The sequence below is a fragment of the Limanda limanda genome, chromosome 9 (genome assembly GCF_963576545.1).
Source record: "Limanda limanda chromosome 9, fLimLim1.1, whole genome shotgun sequence".
NCBI classification, from domain to species: Eukaryota; Metazoa; Chordata; class Actinopteri; order Pleuronectiformes; family Pleuronectidae; genus Limanda; species Limanda limanda.
Genome location: NC_083644.1, coordinates 23993325 through 24010491, shown reverse-complemented (window position 1 = coordinate 24010491; position 17167 = coordinate 23993325). Strand labels below are relative to the sequence as shown.

General features: G+C 42.3%; 3 protein-coding genes across 6 annotated transcripts; 2 read left to right on the top strand and 1 right to left on the bottom strand.

The window, feature by feature from the left end:
- Positions 1-392: 392 nt before the first annotated feature.
- Positions 393-5682, top strand: zgc:172121 (uncharacterized protein LOC337599 homolog). The gene is made up of 8 exons (XM_061078038.1): positions 393-586; positions 1838-1905; positions 2011-2183; positions 2276-2379; positions 3338-3499; positions 3578-3783; positions 5213-5292; positions 5383-5682. The coding sequence occupies exons 1-8, from the start codon at positions 488-490 to the stop codon at positions 5469-5471; spliced, it is 981 nt and encodes a 326-aa protein (XP_060934021.1). The 5' UTR covers positions 393-487; the 3' UTR covers positions 5472-5682.
- Positions 5683-6721: 1039 nt separating this feature from the next.
- On the bottom strand, positions 6722-12977 carry LOC133010727 (basic immunoglobulin-like variable motif-containing protein). Of its 3 annotated transcripts, none has more exons than XM_061078354.1 (10): positions 12795-12977; positions 11424-11980; positions 11214-11343; positions 10870-10965; positions 9884-9988; positions 9698-9792; positions 9489-9621; positions 7967-8050; positions 7482-7578; positions 6722-7393 (listed from the first exon to the last, which is right to left on the bottom strand). In XM_061078354.1, exons 2-10 carry the CDS (start codon positions 11899-11901, stop codon positions 7091-7093), a joined length of 1521 nt encoding a protein of 506 aa, XP_060934337.1. In that variant the 5' UTR covers positions 11902-11980; positions 12795-12977; the 3' UTR covers positions 6722-7090. The 3 variants fall into 3 exon arrangements, with proteins under 3 accessions (XP_060934337.1, XP_060934339.1, XP_060934338.1); XM_061078356.1 differs by having other exon boundaries at positions 9489-9615; XM_061078355.1 differs by having other exon boundaries at positions 11424-11977.
- A 240-nt stretch (positions 12978-13217) lies between these two features.
- Positions 13218-17021, top strand: si:ch211-201h21.5 (uncharacterized protein LOC555526 homolog). Of its 2 annotated transcripts, none has more exons than XM_061077768.1 (6): positions 13218-13303; positions 14272-14460; positions 15525-15707; positions 15789-15900; positions 15978-16114; positions 16608-17021. In XM_061077768.1, exons 2-6 carry the CDS (start codon positions 14338-14340, stop codon positions 16971-16973), a joined length of 921 nt encoding a protein of 306 aa, XP_060933751.1. In that variant the 5' UTR covers positions 13218-13303; positions 14272-14337; the 3' UTR covers positions 16974-17021. The 2 variants fall into 2 exon arrangements, with proteins under 2 accessions (XP_060933751.1, XP_060933752.1); XM_061077769.1 differs by lacking the exon at positions 13218-13303 and adding an exon at positions 13334-13387.
- Positions 17022-17167: the final 146 nt, after the last annotated feature.

Genomic DNA, 17167 nt, shown 5'->3' with positions numbered 1-17167 from the left:
ACATACTGTAGCATCTGTACATGTTAGGCTCCGTTAGTAATATTTACATATAATATAAATAAAGGACATGAGTAAAGAACATGTCACATTAGGGAAAAGCCCGAGTGGAAGGTGCTGTGTTCTTGCTCACGTGGTGATTTCACATGTCAGTGACAGAAGTATAAAGTCACAATGATTTATTCATTCACGAGCTGAATTATATAATGATACAACACTGTTCATCTTCCGCATGCGTCACAACATTGTGTAATGCGACATCTAGCGGTGAGACGGTACAAGTGTGAAGAGCTGAATTGCCTTAATCCTTAAAGTTTCGAGCCGGTGTAAACGCACCATTTCACCCTCCTCTGTAACCCGGAACAACAACAGTTTACAAAGCGACCTCATGTATATTTATCCTTCTCACTGTATGAAGTCAGTGTCTGTTTGTCTGTGTTATAATAATAGTTACAACCTAGACAGACGTAGATAGAACCAGTGTTTCTCTATGGCGTCACGTCTGAGAGCTGACATGGCTGATAATAAACCTCTGATTCTGGATGGTGGACTAGCGACTGAGGTGGAAGCACAAGGAATACATTTACAGGTACAGCTTACTGCTCCATACATAAACACGGGTCTCTTGCCCCCAAGCCAGGAGGGAGTTCACATTTAAATATGTATGATCTTATTATGCAGGTAGGCTGCACTGAACAGTTTCATGTTGATAACCAGCTGTTTTTATGTGATAAGGCCAGAACTATCTCTGTGCATCTTTATAAATTCAAATGCAGGATTATGCACTTTGTATACCGGCTGAGATGACTAAGTAAACACTGCTGGAACTAACTGATTAAACTGATATGGCATAGAGCTTTGTTTCAATGGTAACAGTCAATGTGAAATAGTAGAATGACATTTTTAAAAGAACTATTAGGAACATTCTCTAAAGTGTAAATGGCAACACCACAATCTGATGGTGAAGCATTAGAAGTAAATCTTAAAAGTAAAACTTCTTAGATCTAAATGAACTGTGTTAATATTGATAGGAAAATGTAGCAGAGCTGTAGAGTAACAGTAAGAGTACTCACTATACAGTCAAAATGTCTCTGTCAGTGCTTTAATATAGCATAATATGGGTTATTAATATTGTTGGTGCAGCAACATGTATGCTGCTTTTTAATGTTTTTTCGGCAGTACAACTCATGTTACCCTGCAAAGCAACTACAGCTGCTTACATTTGTTTAATGGAGACAAGATATAAAGCAATAATAAAGTATGATGCTGAGCCACTTATACTTTACTTAACTTAAGTAATCAAGCAAATATAGAGTAGTTACTTTTCTCCTCTCTGAAAGATAAAGGGCTTCACACTTCCAATGATAAAGGTCCAAAGGTTGTTTATATGCAAGTAGATATGGCTGGGCAATAAACAATATCAGTTATTATTGTAATATTATTTTTATCAGTAGCAATATAACAAAGGTTCAATATATCAATACAATGCTTTGTGCAAACACAGTGAGGAGGTATAATATATCATTGATCGACCTCAGATTTGTAAAATATTTTGCTGTTTGTCAAGTCTTTGTCATTCTCTGCTCATAAAGAAGAGCTTAAAACCAGAACCTTCACTCAGGAGCAAAATTCCGTCTTAAAATTTAAGAGAAATAATACATTTGTTTTGATAATTATTAGACTGATATGAAGTTTTTATTCTGATATAATTTTTGCCTATATCGCCCAGCACTACAAACCAAGACATCCAACTCTGTATAGACAAAAAAAGGGATTAATCGTTTTATATCATCAGTGTTTTAAGATATAGACTGATGCTTCTTGTGTGTCTCACACGTAGGGAGATCCTTTGTGGAGTGCCAGACTGTTGCACACTAATCCCGAGGCCATAAGAGAGGCTCACTACAGGTGGGTCCACGGGAAATAGTCTGGTAACAAAGTCACTAGAATAGAGGTGTACAAATAATAATCAACTGCAGAAACCATGTGTTTTCTATTTTTATTTTACCACAGTTTCCTCCGCAGTGGAGCTGATGTTATCACCACAGCCACATACCAGGCAAGTATCCCAGGGTTCATCACTCACATGGACGTGAGCTCTGAATGTGCCAGAGAGCTGTTGATGTCTGGTGTTCACCTGGCCAAAGAGTCAGTGAAGAGATTTGTCTCTGAGAGCCGTGCAACAGGTACAGACTCAGACACTCTGATGTCCTCTGAGCTGAGTGGACCCAGTGCATCTCTGTGCTATTTGAATGTTGTGATTTGTTTATCTCTTCAGAGCGAAAATGTCCCCTGGTGGCCGGCTCTGTTGGACCATACGGGGCTTTTCTGCATGATGGTTCAGAGTACACTGGGGCGTATGCAGAGAAGATGAGTATTGAGGTGAGTGGTTCTTCTTACTGTGCTCATACTGGTTCATTTAAAGTCATTATCGATGCTGTGTGAAGTTGACACATACAGAACCTGAATGGCACCTACACTAGTGCATAACTCCACCTTCACATGATTGCCTGTTCTTATTGTAGAAATAAAAGAAAAGAGAAGTGGTCTGATAATCTATGTGATTTATTTGTCACAAATTCCTGGATCTGCGCTTTAATCCACATCTGCACCAAAATGTAATGTGTTTGAAAAAGACTAAATTTATAAACTTCCTGTAGGTACTGAATCGAGTTCAGGTAGTTTAAAGGATACACAATAGGTGGAGGGATGAATGGATGGATGCTTTTTTACTTAATAAACAACATAAAATAACTCATTACCATGCCTACCTAAACAAATTCAAAAATATTCAGGAAGTTACCTACATAAATTATGTCATCAAAGCATCTGAAGACACATTTCTCTCACTATCACCACAAACGTTAGGGGCCATTAGGAACTAGTTAACTTCAAAAACATAAAGTGATTTACGGTGCATAATAGACGGACATAAAACAAAGGGTAGAAATAAATTCTTAAAACAATTGGCACAATAAATTTAAGCAAACATACTGGTGCATAGCAACCTGTTCTCAAACAAAGGGATTTACAGCCGCACCTTAAACAACCTCCCCTTCAAAACTCCTCCCCTTGCCCAGACCCTGACACCAACCCTGATCTCACACAATGGGCCTAATTCTTGCTTGAGATTCATTAACAGGGTTCCTCCCAGACCCAGGCCCCTTCCAACAAGTTTAATGGAGATTTATGCAGTATTTTTGCATAATCCTGCTCACAATTAGAAAATGCACAGGGATGAAACATGAAACATAACCTCTTTGGTAGAGGTGACTGTAACTTGATAATGGTGTTATTAACTTGATTTTCAGAATCTCAGGTTTGCTTTTTCCCCCTGAAGGAACTTAAAGAATGGCATCGGCCACGTATTGGTTGCCTAGCAGCAGCAGGAGCTGACCTCATTGCTTTTGAGACAATCCCAAGTATCAAAGAGGCGGAGGCTCTGGTGGAGCTGCTGAGAGAGTTTCCCAACACCAAAGCCTGGCTCTCCTTCTCCTGTAAGGTAACCTTGTACATGAAGAGTATAAAGTTGATCCATTAGTGTTTTAAAGTGACTCATGGTCTGTACAAAAACTCTCAGGATTGCAGGTGTATATCAGACGGCAGCCTGTTCACAGACACAGTGAAGATTGCTAACAGATCCCCACAACTGGTCGCTGTAGGAGTCAACTGCTGCTCTCCAGCACTGGTGGAGCCGCTGCTGGACTCTGCAGGCTCCCTGCTGAGCCCAGATATGAGCTGGTTGGTCTACCCCAACAGTGGAGAGGAGTGGGACACTGACCAGGGGTGAGTCCAAAGTCATGAGCTGGGTCTTAATTCAGGGGCTGCATTTAAAGACTGATTACGTCACAGCGGCAAGACCATCCCATTTTAAAGCCTCCTTCAAATGCAGCTGAGAAATTAATCCTTCCATCCACGAGAAACAAAGCATCCTTCACGGCCCAGCCTATCCCAGGATTCATTGGGCTTCAGTGACAAACCATTTTCAAAGACATAATGGGACTGGCAAGTAACGATCCTGATACTCAAGCACGTTAGGATCAGGCTGCATCTCACCGGAACAGTTCACAGTACACGTGTTAAAAAAAACAAGGGGCATTAAAATGATTTCGTAATGTTCAACTCCAGCTCTGTTGCTAGGCAACCACAATCCTTTTCTGTAGACCAGACCATCTCATTTCAGTGGGGCCCACGAAGGAGGCAGTGTTTTTAGGCCAAGTAGACACATCCCCGAAGGATGCAGCTCCTGAATTTGAACAGCTATGGAGTTTTAATGAAAAAGTCACAGCTTTAATAGCCTCTGTGTTTTTATCAACAGATGTGACGTGATGTCAAACGCATATAGAGATTAAGGAAAAATTGGGCTCTTGTGTAAAGGCAATGTTTTCCTCACCTCCATAGTAGCTAATTACCCCTGTATCAGTCATTATGCGTTTTAACATTTGAGCTATTGATTGAAAACAGATCCCGAACTAAGGATCTCTTTCCATTTGGTGAATAAGAGACTGAGAATCTTTCCCTGAAAATAATACAGCATCTTACAACAGGATAGTCAGGAAATCCCTTAAAGGAAACTTGAGATACAAAGATGTTAGTGAGGCTGCTCTCTGACTTGTTTACTTATTTGAACTCATTTGAACCCAACCATGCTCTTTGCAGCTTCATATTTAGGAAAAAAGAGAATAAAATATTTCATAATTCTCTGTATCAGAATATAGTTAAAATAAAATGATCAGAAGAAATCTAATTTAACTGAGCCCTGTGACCTTCCAATGAGAAATCTTACATATCGTTCAGATTTCTTTCAGTCTGTCTTTCGATTTTTTTGACAAGCTTCCATCCAATCAACTTTCAACTTCCTCCGTGTGTTAACATAAAGTTTTTTTCAATTTTTATTCTAAACAAAATTAAAAAAACAGATTTGAGGCAGATAGTGCAGCAACCAGCGACGTCTCAGAATGTTGATTTGTGAGGATGTGAATAGCAGCAATTTCCCTTAGGCTTTTTTAAACAATGCCACACACTAACAGACACATATTCACAAACCACAATTTGCCTCATAGTGCTCAACAATCTGTACAAGGTGTGACATCCTCTGTCTTAAACCCTTGACTAGGGTGAAGAAAAACATACTTTTAGTTACTATACATACAATTTGACTTTTCCAATGTGCACAGAGGCACACAACAACATCCGTTTCTTTTTTCCTACAAAGGTGGATGACTCCAGGAAAAACATCAGCATCAATACTTGAACTCAGTCATACATGGATGAAGCAAGGTGCCTTTTTCATAGGTAAGAAGAGCTGTTTTCTCTTCTCTTTTGTCTTTTTCATCAGTCTTTTACTCTGAAGAGCTCCTCTCTCTCTCTCTCTGTGTCCATTAGGAGGCTGCTGCCGTATTGGTCCTGCTCACATTAAAGATTTACGACAACATTTAAAAGGAAGTTGTGCCTCTGCAGCCTCTGCAGTGTGACTGGACTGAAACTGTAACAGTGACAAAGACAAAGACGTCTGCTCTGGGAGTTTGTAAAAATCTTCATTTATTGTAAAATAAATTAAATAAACCACTACATCAAAACCATGTGGGTACACGATGACATCTGTATTGGGACAAAGACAAAGACCTTCTTGGTAAAAGTGTAAGAATAAATTAAATCTGTACATAAACAGAAAAAATAAAAACATGGAGTCGTTCACATTTTGTTTTAAGGTGCGTGAAGGATTCCACCATCACTTCTGTACAGATCCCGTCTTTTAAAAACTGGAAGGGTCTCACTGAAGGTTTCACTAAGCACAACAGCTGCTTTCACAACATTTGGGACTGGACGGAATTTCCACTGAACAAACCACTGTACGTCAGGCACAAAACAAGCCCACTCACTGTACCTCTACTATGGAATATGAAGGGATGATCTTTGATCTGAATTCACAGCTAAATATGTCATTGTCATGTTTCCTAAGACAGCATGAGTTGAATATAATGAACTCTAATACAGTATCAAAGCAGGGAGGTAAAGACGATGTGACGGAAACATAACTAAACACAAAGAAATGGGTTTGATCAAATGAAAATAATCCTGTAGTGTGACTGTCACATGGGAATGTAAATACACAGGTGGACAAAATAAAAGAATCACCTTCCAGTGCTGTAGCCCCGTGTTCCTAATGTTTTAAGAAGTGTTGATTCACTGATCTTCATTTTTAAGGGTTTAATGTTTGGGTCAGGAGATATCTACTGTCTCTCTTTAACACTGAAGTATTCTTCTGTTTGCAATGCGTCACCAGGATTTTAAAGAAAGACTGCACTATTTGAAACTGATGCTCAAGCAATCCAGACAGGAAATAAGGGGCACTTGTGTAGCTGATTGTGTAGCTGTGACTTGTATATGGTTGTTTACAGACCCTCACCAACACTAGCTTCCACAGAATATTTGATTAAATTCAATGCAAACAAGATTACAGCCTCAAACTGACTGCTAAGTTGAATCTAAAGCTTAAGTTAATATTAAAAGAAGAGAAGTCTGGTGTTATTTTGTATTTTTCTTGTTAATAACAAATCCCAACATTTATCCTCCGAACAAGAAATGCTTGTGTATCCAGAACTCATGCCTTTGTACACAGAACTCTGTTATTGCTCAGATATGTCAAATGTTAGTTCATAATAACAAACAGTGTACTTTATTTTTGCCATTGTGCTGGGGGGGGGGGGGGGGGGGAATACCCGCAAGAGCATTAACTGTATTAATCCACTGCTTTAAGTTTTTCTGTTCTTATTCTACTTCTGTTTAAATATAGTTTGATTAGAAACTACAAGGCCCAGTTGTGGTAGGACATTAAGTTTTGAAACCATATATAAGTGGTGCATTTTTTAAAGGTTAACATCTTCAGTATGAACTTATGGGTTTTGAGTTCAGTGCCACAAACGGAAGGCAGAACGTACAGACATATGGACTGATTGTTTTTTGTTTTACATTTATCGACGAATAAATACAGAACAAACCCAGACTTTATCTGTAACTGTATCTTAAGGATACTGAATTGTGTTATAATGTCGGTTATTTCGTCCTCCCCTGTATGTCCCGCTGAACCTTTTCAGTCTGTGATGTCTTCTTGGAGTTCGCTGTTAGGGGAGCTCTTCCGTCTGTACTCTGTGGTGTTGGACAGGCGTTTCCAGCTGGTGTCTTTCTGACTTCCCATACTGTGCGAGCGTCCCAGGTGGGCCAGGCGTTTACTCGACGTACTCTCCTCCGTGTCCTCTGAGACGTGTCCGTGGGCCCGCTCCGGGCTGGAGTGGCGAAAGTCGTGGCGCAGGTTCTCCAGATTCATTGCCCAGGGGCCGAGCTTCTGCCAGTTCACCCTCTGGAACGCCATGATGCAGTGCAGGTTGCCGCCCACCTGTGAGCCAGGGAGAGTCTGTTAGTTCTATCCCACATGTGTTTACTTAAAGAACAACATTAAAAACAACAGATGTGAGGGGAGGAACCTTTTTGGTTTTGCGCTGCTGGATCCCCCTCTCTGTGTGACGAATGTCCAGGTATTCTGGGTTCTGTGTGTTGAGGTCAGTCACAATGTCCAGCCACCTGAAAAGAGTGGTTTCATGTTACAGAGCGATATGGTGACCGCCAACTTTGCTACGCCAACATGATTTTCATAGTTGTAGTAGACATTTCCATGGAAACAGCTAGCTCTACCGATAAGAGACGTCACTTTTACACTTGAGGATTGTGGGTAGTGTAGTACTTCTTGACATTGTGAATAAAACAGTTGATATTATACAGACATTTGGCTTCTACGGGATTTTATAACATTGTTTCACAATCTCATAGCTTGTGGTAAGTCTACCTTGGATGGTTACAATATTAGGGCTGGTTATCGGAATCTTTTTTCAGAAAATAACAATGCTGAGCTATGTTCATCTCAACAACAGTGCTGATAAACTTCAGCAGAGACTGAGAAGAAACAGCTTACTTTTTACAATGAATAGCTGGGTGTTTCCTGCTGGGCTCTCCGATGAGAATCCAGTGCTCCATTTCATTTGTGGGTAGAGGGCCCCTTTGCACAGCAGAGAACAACTTGTCTGTTTATAAACTGTTATTTATACAGTGTTTATACAGTCAAACAGTTAAACAACTATATAACATCAAATTCAAAGGTTGAGAAACAGATCAAGGTTAATAAGAACATGCAGAGCTCAGACAATTCAAGGAGAGAGAGGCTTGACTGTGAACATTTCTCAATTGTGTTGACAGCAGTCTTTTTTCTGTAACCTTGGAGCCATCAGGAGAGAGCTGGGTACACGAGCGGTGCACAGACAAAGCATGAACGTTGACACCCAGTTCGCAGAAGTCTAAGCGAGGGGAAAATCACTCTTGTATGAGATAAATTATATATCTGCAAACTCAATATGCTCAAAGGAAGAACTGCATAGGTCCTCAAGCAGACAAATCCCCTGAGGGGATGCTGCATTTAATCACTAACCTCGGCCGGCTGACAATCTTAACAACACATATAGCCATATAGAAAGCTCATAGCCAACATGACAGGCAGATATATGGCTACCATAAACCACTGTGTCCCTGTGTGGAACATCAGACAGAATAAGCTACAGCTGTGTCACCACCATGGACCATCCCTCAGGTCAAGGAGAGCGCTGCGCAGTGAGACAGTCAGAAATTAATCTAATGCCCCCAGACACATTGCCTGATGGATCTGGAGCATGATGACAGAGCTCAGCGAACAAGGGGTTCCAGCTTAATCTCGATAAATATTATCAAGCTGCGTAGCACAGAACCTTGCTGTACTCTGATGGGAGGGTTGTGGGTCCGCCTACACCGTGCTTAAGGGACACGGCTGGATGAGTGGGCAGAGTTGGTTCCATAGGTCAGGAATTGACCAAACCAGTCCTCTCAGCTTCATCCAAATCCAAAAATTGTCCATTTGAGACATGGGTAGACGGCAGCTTGTTCTATGTCGAGGTCACCTCCGAAACAAAGTCGGGGAACATGGGCAAGAGGTTCTTTACCAATGTCGGCTCAGGAGGAAAATACCACAACACGACCAGTTTGTCAGCTGCACGGCAGCATTGAGAGTTCAACAGTCATTTTGGCTAACTGCCACAGTAGCAGCACTATACTGGTCCAACGTCTCCTGGTCATCCTCCGACAAACCGTGAATATACAGTCGGATGTCCAGCATGTAATTATCTTCATGATGAGCAGCTAGCTCAGGTTGTGGTTGGGTATCGCTCACCATGGAATCAGGCTCAAGCTTAAATAACCCCTCGACAAACTTGAGCTAACTTCGATCTGAAGTAGCTATAGTTGACGGATGTATAAGTGCAGGTGGGACCTCAAACACACTATCATAGGTCACGCAGGGGCATAATATCCCATACTTTATGTGTGGTACTAAGTGAGGGTCTAAACAACTAATTGATGATTCACAAAACTAATCAACACTCTGCAATGACAATAATCAGAGGTGGACCTACCTGTAAGCTTTTGCTGCTTTGAGTGGTGTAGCTTCAAAGCCCACAGGGCAGAAGTAGTGGTTCTGACAGTGGTAAATGTAGGCCATGGACTCGTCCTTCAGCCCTTGGGTCAGCTTCATCAACGCTCCTTCCGCTGAAAAGATTAGAGCAGCTATTACTTGTTTAAGCTCTTTATGAGCAGATATATGGGAGGGGGCTGTGAGACTAACCTGTTTCTCCTGCAGTCTTGTGTTTTCCATGGGGTTTGTACAGGATGTAGGAGCAGCCTCTCATTCTGAAGTTTTCGTTGATTTGTCTGAACCACCTGTAAGATCAGAAGCATTGATTAAGGAGTTGGGGTATGTTTCCTGAGATGGAGTGAATATTTTAAAAGGCCAAAGGAGACGTTTGTGTACCGCATAAGAGTAGCGTTTCCGGTGAAAGGACCAAACTTTATTTCATCAAAAGGCGGCTGAAAGCCAAGAATATGCAGAGCCTCCTCCTGAGAGATGGGTGGGAGACTGGAAACACAAATAAAGGTGCACATATTAGTAAGCGACTGCAACTTCAGTGCAACAGAAAATATGCAAATCATCTCACATGACAGGAAACTAATCCAGAACAATAGAACAGAACAACCGCTTTCAGATCACGCTGATTTCGATCTGTCTCATCAACAGTTGATTGACGGGTCCTACATTTTTTGACTGAAAGAGAGCAGTGTTCTGGGACCTGAGGGAACAGCTGTTGATCTGGAGCTGGAGTAACAAGTACTGGCTCATGTCCATGGTGCGTCTAACCGCCTTTTTTTCCATCATGTCCACTGACAGCTGCAGAAGCTGTAGAGACGACAGTTACCATGTCCGGCTCTCAGGGAACACTGTGTTGCTGTCTGGTCTGATGACAAGATTTTTAGAGTTGAATGTATCCATTGTATGTATCCAATATCCATATTGCTAATATTACAAAACAGGCAATAAAAGTATTTAAATTTTTTGTTTCTGTTGCATGTTAGAGACGTCATCAAATAGCGTGCTCGCTGGTGAAATGTTGCGGAGGATCTCCTGCTGTGAACAGGGGTTATTTAGGAAATTATCAATTTCTAAACAAGAGTAGAGCGCACTATTCTGAATTATTTTTAACTCAGTTTAGTTATTCCTCAATGTTTTTATCAGTTTGTAACTGAGATTTCTTTCACATTTCATTTGCTGGTGTGAGTCTGACACAGTCTGGTCTAGAGCATCAACTTTATTGATAAGTTCTGTTCAAAGCAGATCTAACTGAGGGGTGTGACTTATTTTAATGTCAAGAAGGAAACCAATGAACACACTGTACCTACCTTACTTTGTCATGAGCTGCATTTTTACATGAAATCTGAGAGAGAACACAATGTGCAGCTCACCTTCCTGCACCCAAAGTGCTGTATAAAAAGTTCCAAACGGACACCAAAGAGGAGATTCCACATGAAGTCTTGTACTGGGGCCGACTGATGCAATACCTGAGATAATAAACAGATCCACAGAGTAAACCAGTATATCACATTAACAATGTGATGCAATATTGTCCTCTCCAGTATAAAGTCTCTAAAGAATAACAAGAGAAAACAGTGCATGTTTACCAAAATGCCTGACTAAATCAGGTTTAATATAACTCCTGTCCTTGCATTCTCCAGTACAAGTTATGGTTTCCTGTATGTGCATCTGCAATAGTTTACTGTGCATTAATTCAAAAATGTTGGAACATTACCATCTTCTGAGGTCTAGCACTTTTCTCTGTTTGATCTCCTCCGTGGAGGCATGAGGAGGAATGTCCTGCAGATTGCGGCTGGGTCTGTCCGATGACTTCATCTTCTTGGTGCTGCATTTCTTCACATTGCCTGGAATACAGTGTGAGATTGTCTTACTGACAAATTGGATAAATTCATATCACAGACTTCAGTTAGGAGATCTTTCTTACTTGTTCTTATATTTCTCATAAGCACGGCATCGAAGTCTGCTGTGTCGATCTCCCAGGCCAGAATGGGTTTGGTGTTGCCAGAGGACCCTTGCTCCATTTCATAGTCCCCGTCTGATCCCACATGGGCCCCACAAGAGCTAAAGTCAACTGAGGGTTTGGTCTTCATCAGCGTGGACCCTTCATCCTGCTTGTTCTGTGCATCGTCCCTGGCTGTGCTCGGGGGACAATACACCGAAGCAGCCTGGTTGAGGAAAGCATAGTCTGAGCACACTGTGTAGAACTTCTCTCTGGAGTGAGTGACCGGGCAGGTCCACGGCAGCTGGAGCTCCACGCTGGAAGCCCTCCTGGCTCTGGCGGCGTCCCGGGCCAGGGAGCTGATCAGGCCGCGGCCCTCCTCCCCATCAGTTGTCCTCTGCTGCCCTGATGGCTCTTCTGGCCCAGACAGGTTCCCTCCTTGCACTTCTGATGAATTCGGCATTGAACAGCCACTTTAAATATATGATGGACAGGAGAAACCGCTGGAGCTGACTGTGATGCTGAAGTGATAGCGGCCTCTTCTGGGGATGAGAAGAGAGGCTTTTATAAAAAACAGCACAGCGATTTAAAGGGATGATATTGAGGTGGTGCAGTGACAACAGGGTTTCAACACACAACCCAGAATATCATTGTTTAAACTTACAGTGATGTTAGATAAGATAAAATAAGACTATTAATCAAGTAATTTATTGTTCCAGCTTGCTCTGAGGTTACAGTAACACACTGTAAAATACAGAGAATAAAACGATATAGAATTAAGTCGAAGAAACACAAGTGTAGACAAAATGAAAATATTGAATTTATTATAATAGAAAATAAATATATGAACAGTATTCACAGTAAATGCAGAACTAGTGTCTAATAGAATTAACAATAGAAATGACAGAAATTTGCAAGTAACTTGAAAAACTGAACCAAACTGGCAGTAAGTTATGATAGAAGTAATGAGCAATATTGCACATGACATGGAACATAATACGCTGTGTGCACACAAATAGTTATATTGCACACAAATAGTTGTGCAGATGATAAGTTATATTGTATTACAGGTGAACAGTTATATGACAGATGAGTAGTCATATTGCAGAGTTGCTATGGGAGTGTCTGGCTCTTAGTGGTCCTCCCTGCAGAGGGGGAAGGTCTGTGTCTCGTCGGTGGCCTCAGTACCACTGACGCTGTGATGGTGTGACACCACCAGGCACTGGGACGAGAGGCCATGATGCTGAGTAGGACAGGACCACGCAGCATCACCTCTAACCTACAGTATGTCCCACAGTGAGGACGCAACCTGCTGCTGGTGTTGTTATTGTTATTGAACATTAACAGACAGCTCACCTGTGACGCCGCTGTGCGCTGGTTAGCCTGTGTGCAGCTGTTACGTCTCCATGGCAACGAGGAGCGAGGTGTCACGACAGGAAGTGTCCGTGAGCCGGGCAAACGTCAAACTCGCCTCACTTGCCTTCAGCTCGCTGCACATGAACGTGGAAAATGTTCAAACTCCTCCATGTTGGTCCTGCACCGTCCTGCTGCTGACACCCACTTCCTGCTCCGCCGCCCGGGCCGTGCCATTCTGACCTCCCAGCAGGGGTGTTCTGGTGCTAGAAAATTAATCTGGTAATGACGCTGAAAACACTAAGCTGGAAAACAATTTCAAACCCAATATTTAATTCACATGTCCACACGGGAAAATGGAATTATTGTTCAATTAAATTTAATCAAGAAAATGGACGGCATTTCCTCAGCCCGTTTGCCCCCCTGTTCGAAAACAATGGACCGATCCTGGTGTTCCAAAGAAGTCCCTGCAGTCTCAGCAGAGTCTCTTTAAACTTCACTTCAGACGGGAGGTAAGTGTCACTGTAAACACTGTGATCTGACAACATGTGGCAGCTCAAACAGGTGGGATCCACCGGGACCCGGGGGAACAGGTGGTAAGGCTCCTTTAGTCTCAGGTGACAGGTTCATTACACCTCTCTGTCACTTTGACCCCACTGGGATGACTTGATATCGTATCGCAAAAGTTTTATATGATACATGAAAGCTCACAAAATATGTCTGCGCTCATTCCTCACAAAGGGGAGGCCTTTTGACCCTGTGAAGTCACAGTAGATGTGTACATGTGTATTACAGAGGCGGTAGGCTACAGAGGAGGAGGAGGAAAGAGGAAGAATAATAAAGACCAAAAAAATTGGGGTAAAAGGGGAAGGGGTAGCGAGAGAAGGAGGAGGAAAAGTGGGAAGACGTAAACAATTTGGAGAAAAAGGAGGAGAAGAGGAAGAATAAGTAGGAGGTAGAAAGACGAGGAGAGGAGGAGAAGGCAAACATGAAGGAGGAGGAGAAGAAGAGGGAGAATGACTATAACAAGACGAAGATAGGGAAGAGGAGGAAGAGAAGAAGACAGAAGTGGAAGAGGGTTGAGGATGAGGATGAGGAGAAGAAAAAGGGAGGAAAAAAGAGGAGCAGAAGATGGTAAGAGGAGCAGATGGAAAAGGGAGGAGGTGGAGAAGAGGAAGATGGAGGAAGAGCAACAGAAGAAAATGTTCTAATAGTTGTATTCATTTTCTCTAGAGCAACTGAAGAACCACAGGTTTATATTAAACCCCATTTCACTGCTGCTGAAACGTTGATTAGGCGGTTTTCCTCGATACATTTCAGGTGAAACAGTGAAGAAGAAGATGGTCACTGCGAGTACCTGACACCTTATGACCACTCGTGGCTTTAAGAGTGATATTTTTGACAGGAGAAAATTCTGAAGGGATAATTCACTTTCATCGATAGACGGTTTTGACAGATTTCTGAAATTTGAATCTTACAGATAACCATGGCAAAGTAACTGGTGATCATCGACACCGACTGCGGCATAGACGACGCTCAGGCCATCATGATGGCCCTGGTAGCACCGAACCTCCAGATCCTCGGCGTCACCTGCGTGTTTGGAAACGCTGCGGTCGACAATGTGTGTCAGAATGTTTTGAGGGTGCTCTCCGTCTGTGAGCGTGAGGAGGTACTTTCACTCAAGACACACTACATTTAGTCGGATCAATAATTATATACCTGAACGGGAGGGATAGAGATCTAGGATCAGGAGAATGTAAACATGGGTCATTTTGACAGTTTTAAGATTAAGATACATTTATTTGTCCCAAACACATGCACAGACATGCACAAGCACACTCATGCAAGGAGGAAAATTTAACCTCTGCTTTTAACCCATCTGGTGCAGGACACACAGAGCAGTGAGCAGCCATGTACGGCGCCTGGGGAGCAGATGTTGGGGGAGTAAGGTGCCTTGCTCAGGGGCACTAGACCCTGCATTTCTAATGCATTTCGATCCAGGAACAAATGTGTGGCTGACAAACTTTTACTTAATGCAACATGGCCCACAGTATGTATTGTATTGATGTTATACATCAATATCAACCACAGACCACCAGAGTTATCGATATCAGCCGAACTGAGCCCTTTACAGACACATCAGTATATAATATGAAACAATTTTTTTTAAATATGTGCATTTATAACCCTTAGTCTAAAAATAGGCTTATTTTCCTTATTCAAGTTCTACATATTTGGTTTTATTTGTGCTTACTTTTGATTAAAGTAATTTATAATAAAAGTTTAGGGTTGGGCTGTCAAATACAAAGCCTCAATTGATGGGGTTATCAAGGGTTTGATAACGACATCTTAAGAATCATATATTTATATCAGATTTCTTTATTTCCTAATATCGTTGTCCTCATCAGCCCCCAAACATCTATAGTGTTAGGGCTCTGGACCATTCACTTCAGTGACCACAGGAAGATAACAGCTGTAGTCAGACAATTATTTACTCAAGTAAATAAACAATAGAATGATACTTAGTAACCTATAAAGCTTTTAATGGTCCATTTGGTCACTGTAGTGTTCAGGAAGCAAAGTGAGTTGATCAAAACATGGTGACATTTTATAATAAGGTTGTATGAACAGTAGGGGTTAATCTGTCCAATAATTAAAGTATGTCTAACATCATGTATGTCAACAAAGAAATCCCAGTAAAAACTGCACTAATGGGAACTTTCTTTCCTGCAGATTCCGGTGTTTCGAGGCTCTGGCGTCCCTCTGGTCAGAGACAGTAACTCAAGTACGGACCACTTTGGCAGTGACGGCCTTGGAGACGTGATTGAAGAAAAAGATCCACAGTGGGAGGAGAAAATCCAGAAGGAGCCTGCAGCCAATGCATTGATAAGACTGGTGTCTGAAAACCAGAACCAGGTGAGAGGCCCCACTGTGGTGTGCCTGTAATCTGCAGCTGCCCTCTGCTGGTGGTGTACTACTAAAACATGCCTTCCACAGGTCTCCTTGGTCGCCCTCGGCCCGCTCACTAATCTGGCACTGGCTGTCAGACTGGATCCACACTTTCCCCAGAAGCTCAAAGATCTGTACATTATGGGTGGCAACATGGAAGGTAATAGCACAACATGATTACAGTGTTTGTATTTGCAGACGTGCAGGTATAAGTATACGTTTCTTTTGGCTTTGTAGGAATAGGAAATGTGAAACTGTGTGCAGAGTTCAACTTTGCGATGGACCCAGAGTCGGCCTATATTGTTCTCGAAGAGTTTCTCTGCCCTACACACATCGCAACATGGGAATATGCGTGCAGGAACGCACTGACATGGGTAAGATGTGTAGCGCTTAGTAAGCCTGTCTGTCTGTCTCACTTCCAGGAGCAGGGAGCTTCAGGCTAAAGGGACCTGGAGGGGCCTACATCCAAAGTTCAGTCAAGTTCACAACTTTCAAAGTTGTTGGATTGCTATGCGTCAAGGATTCATCGGCAAGGCTCTCTGATCGTTGATGAGTCCACACATAGCGATTGGCAATTGAGTGTTGATCTGGGTCTTTGTCGTTGATTATCAAAACTCGACAGCAACTGACTAATCTGGCCAAAAATGTGTGTAGAATGAACAAGGTTTCAGGGGATTTCCTCCCATGGTGTTATTGCAGCCTCTTTAAATAGTATCTGATCATAGAATTCAAGGAGGGTCTCACAGCAGTCTCCATGTTGCTATGGACTAACTCAATCAACCATTCTCAGGCGCTTCAGGCAATTGCCTGCTTTATCTTCCCTGTTCCAACGCCCCTGCTGGCTTTAACCTGATTTCACTCGTGCAGGACTTCTTCGAGGAGTTGATCAACCAGGATGCACCAGCTGCACGCTTCATGAAGATGATAACATCCAAATGCTGGGCCTACTCCAAAGAGGGTTTGATGAACAAGAGAGACGTATACTTTGGATCGTGCTTCGTCTCCTATGACGCCTACGCGGTGGCCGCCTGTATCGACGGCAGTGTGGTGACGGAGAGCATCCAGTGTCCCGTTCGCGTGGAGCTGCAGGGTTCCATCGCTCGCGGCATGATGGCACTAGATCGCACAAACACGCTGAAGAAGAGTCACAGTGTGTCTGTTATGACTCGGTGTGATATCGCCAAGTTTGGTCAGCTACTAATGGGGTCTCTTAGGCAACCATGTGAAAAGTAACTTGTTTGTTTTGTATACAGATTTGTAAATAAAGCGGATACACACCTATTTGTGATATGTATGATATACAGCAACATTTTAGAAGTTCAATCACTATTTAAATCCCTATTTAATTGACAAAAAGAGTAATAACTACAACTCACTTTTCCCTGAGTTAAACATCTCTTCTTCTACAAAAGTACTGCATGCCATCA

What these genes read in the sequence shown, in the direction of transcription:
- zgc:172121 (XM_061078038.1), top strand. Translation starts at nt 488, where the DNA reads ATGGCGTCACGTCTGAGAGCTGACATGGCTGATAATAAACCTCTGATT. An exon ending in CACAAGGAATACATTTACAG is followed by an intron (nt 587 to 1,837) that starts GTACAGCTTACT and finishes TCTCACACGTAG; the next exon opens with GGAGATCCTTTGTGGAGTGC. An exon ending in ATAAGAGAGGCTCACTACAG is followed by an intron (nt 1,906 to 2,010) that starts GTGGGTCCACGG and finishes ATTTTACCACAG; the next exon opens with TTTCCTCCGCAGTGGAGCTG.
- LOC133010727 (XM_061078354.1), bottom strand. Translation starts at nt 11,901, where the DNA reads ATGCCGAATTCATCAGAAGTGCAAGGAGGGAACCTGTCTGGGCCAGAA. An exon ending in TATGAGAAATATAAGAACAA is followed by an intron (nt 11,344 to 11,423) that starts GTAAGAAAGATC and finishes ACTGTATTCCAG; the next exon opens with GCAATGTGAAGAAATGCAGC. An exon ending in CCAGCTATTCATTGTAAAAA is followed by an intron (nt 7,579 to 7,966) that starts GTAAGCTGTTTC and finishes CACTCTTTTCAG; the next exon opens with GTGGCTGGACATTGTGACTG.
- si:ch211-201h21.5 (XM_061077768.1), top strand. Translation starts at nt 14,338, where the DNA reads ATGATGGCCCTGGTAGCACCGAACCTCCAGATCCTCGGCGTCACCTGC. An exon ending in CCGTCTGTGAGCGTGAGGAG is followed by an intron (nt 14,461 to 15,524) that starts GTACTTTCACTC and finishes TCTTTCCTGCAG; the next exon opens with ATTCCGGTGTTTCGAGGCTC. An exon ending in GCAGGAACGCACTGACATGG is followed by an intron (nt 16,115 to 16,607) that starts GTAAGATGTGTA and finishes TCACTCGTGCAG; the next exon opens with GACTTCTTCGAGGAGTTGAT.